Source organism: Salvelinus sp. IW2-2015, linkage group LG16 (genome assembly GCF_002910315.2).
Source record: "Salvelinus sp. IW2-2015 linkage group LG16, ASM291031v2, whole genome shotgun sequence".
Lineage (NCBI taxonomy): Eukaryota > Metazoa > Chordata > Actinopteri > Salmoniformes > Salmonidae > Salvelinus > Salvelinus sp. IW2-2015.
This window is the reverse complement of record NC_036856.1, coordinates 35,759,531-35,761,178: the sequence shown is the minus strand read 5'-3', so window position 1 is coordinate 35,761,178 and position 1,648 is coordinate 35,759,531. Positions and strand designations below refer to the sequence as shown.

Genomic DNA, 1,648 nt, shown 5'->3' with positions numbered 1-1,648 from the left:
GGCTGGCTTTCACAGAATCTACCTGAGCTATGATAGATGTAATACAGTACGGTACTGCTACTCCACCTGAGCTATGATAGATGTGATACAGTACGSTATGCTACTCCACTCTGAGAGAGAGCTTTGGGAATTTGTCAGAGTTGGATGTGAGTTGGAGCTCATCTTGTGAGAGTATACTGCCAGTCACTGTGAAGGCTAGACAAGGTTGTTGCTTTATTCCGTACACACTGCGCTGATTGTGAGGGGAGTAAGAGAGTGTTGGGAATGCATCGTGCAAGGTTTATGTGTTGGTATGTACTTTTTTTTTTTTGCTTGTTTGTAGCCCTGTGCTGTTGAGAGTGAGATGTGTGTAACGTGTGTGTAACGTGTGTATGTTTTCTGTGTTTCAGCTAGCCCAGGATGAGGGMAGCCCGGTGCGAGGGTTCGGGGTGGTGGAGTATGAGAGTGCAGAGCAGGCAGAGGCCATACTGATAGAGATGGACAGAACACTGGTGGGAGGACAGGAGATCCGTCTGTCTCTCTGCACCCCCGGAACCTCAGGCAGGAGCACATTGGCAGCGCTCATCGCTGCTCAGGGTGTGGTAAGTAACTTGTCTAGAAGTTCAAATCACATACACGCACGGACGGACACATACATACATACACACACATACACGCATGGCCACTTGCGCACATACACACACAATACTGTATGTTTACTGCAAATGTGGATAAACAATAGTGCTGAGTGATTAACCAAATGTTATTTAAACAACTCATTGACCAATGTTGGTTCCATTTTTTAAATGATTTTTTTTTCTGTGAACTCAATGCGCACATTGTGCAGTTTCTGTAAAGATATCAGATCAAGCCTGAACTGTGCAATGTAGTAGAGTGTTGTAGTTTCCAACAGGACAATATTCTACATAGTTTAGCGCAGAAAACGTGGTTTAACTAACTACAATGACAATGACCATAATCCATTGCACGACTACTTGTCCGGTTTGTGTTTCTCGTACACCTGCTACATGAAAGAGAGAGAAGAATACACAATCGAGGGATAGAGAGCAGTTGCTTCGCGAGGTATCTCTACCTGAAAATACATGATCTAAGTGATTGTTGGTATTCAGCAGTCATAAACAGTCTCTATAGAGATGAGATGACTTGGAATGACTTGGAAGTCATCAAATGTMATATACACAACAACTGAAATATTTCATTAAAGTAATGTGAATAAATGATGGTTAATAAGTGATAAGCAGTCATGAGAAGTCACTACCATCATGGACTTTTAATAATAGTTTTATTCTGTGTTGTTACAGCATTCAACCCACATAATGCATAGTGCATTTAATGTTTAGAAAAATTATCGAACCTGAAACCAAACCGACCTCAAAAAGCACTAATCACTTAGCGTTAATAAACTGACAGATTTATAAAGTCCAATGATATACAAATGAATGCATATAAAAATCATCACTCACTATTTGCTTATACAGTATTCATACATGTATATAGACTGAGTGTAGAAACATTAAGGACACCTTCCTAATATTGAGTTGTACCCCTTTTGCCCTCAGAACGTCTTCAATTCTTTGTAGCATGGACTCTACAAGGTGTCGAAAGCGTTCCACAGGGATGCTGGCCCATGTTGACTCCACAGGGATGC

General features: G+C 41.3%; 1 protein-coding gene and 1 pseudogene across 1 annotated transcript in view; both read left to right on the top strand.

Moving 5' to 3' along the window:
- Nucleotides 1-1,648, top strand: part of LOC111976125 (inactive tyrosine-protein kinase transmembrane receptor ROR1-like) — a 505,588-nt pseudogene that overhangs the window by 373,244 nt on the left and 130,696 nt on the right.
- The window catches only part of LOC139028981 (ribonucleoprotein PTB-binding 2-like), an 82,217-nt gene that overhangs the window by 79,578 nt on the left and 991 nt on the right, over nt 1-1,648 (top strand). The window contains exons 4-5 of the mRNA XM_070447702.1: nt 323-338; nt 390-581. Of these exons, the coding sequence (XP_070303803.1) occupies nt 323-338; nt 390-581 (208 nt within the window). The remainder of the gene's footprint in view (nt 1-322; nt 339-389; nt 582-1,648) is intronic.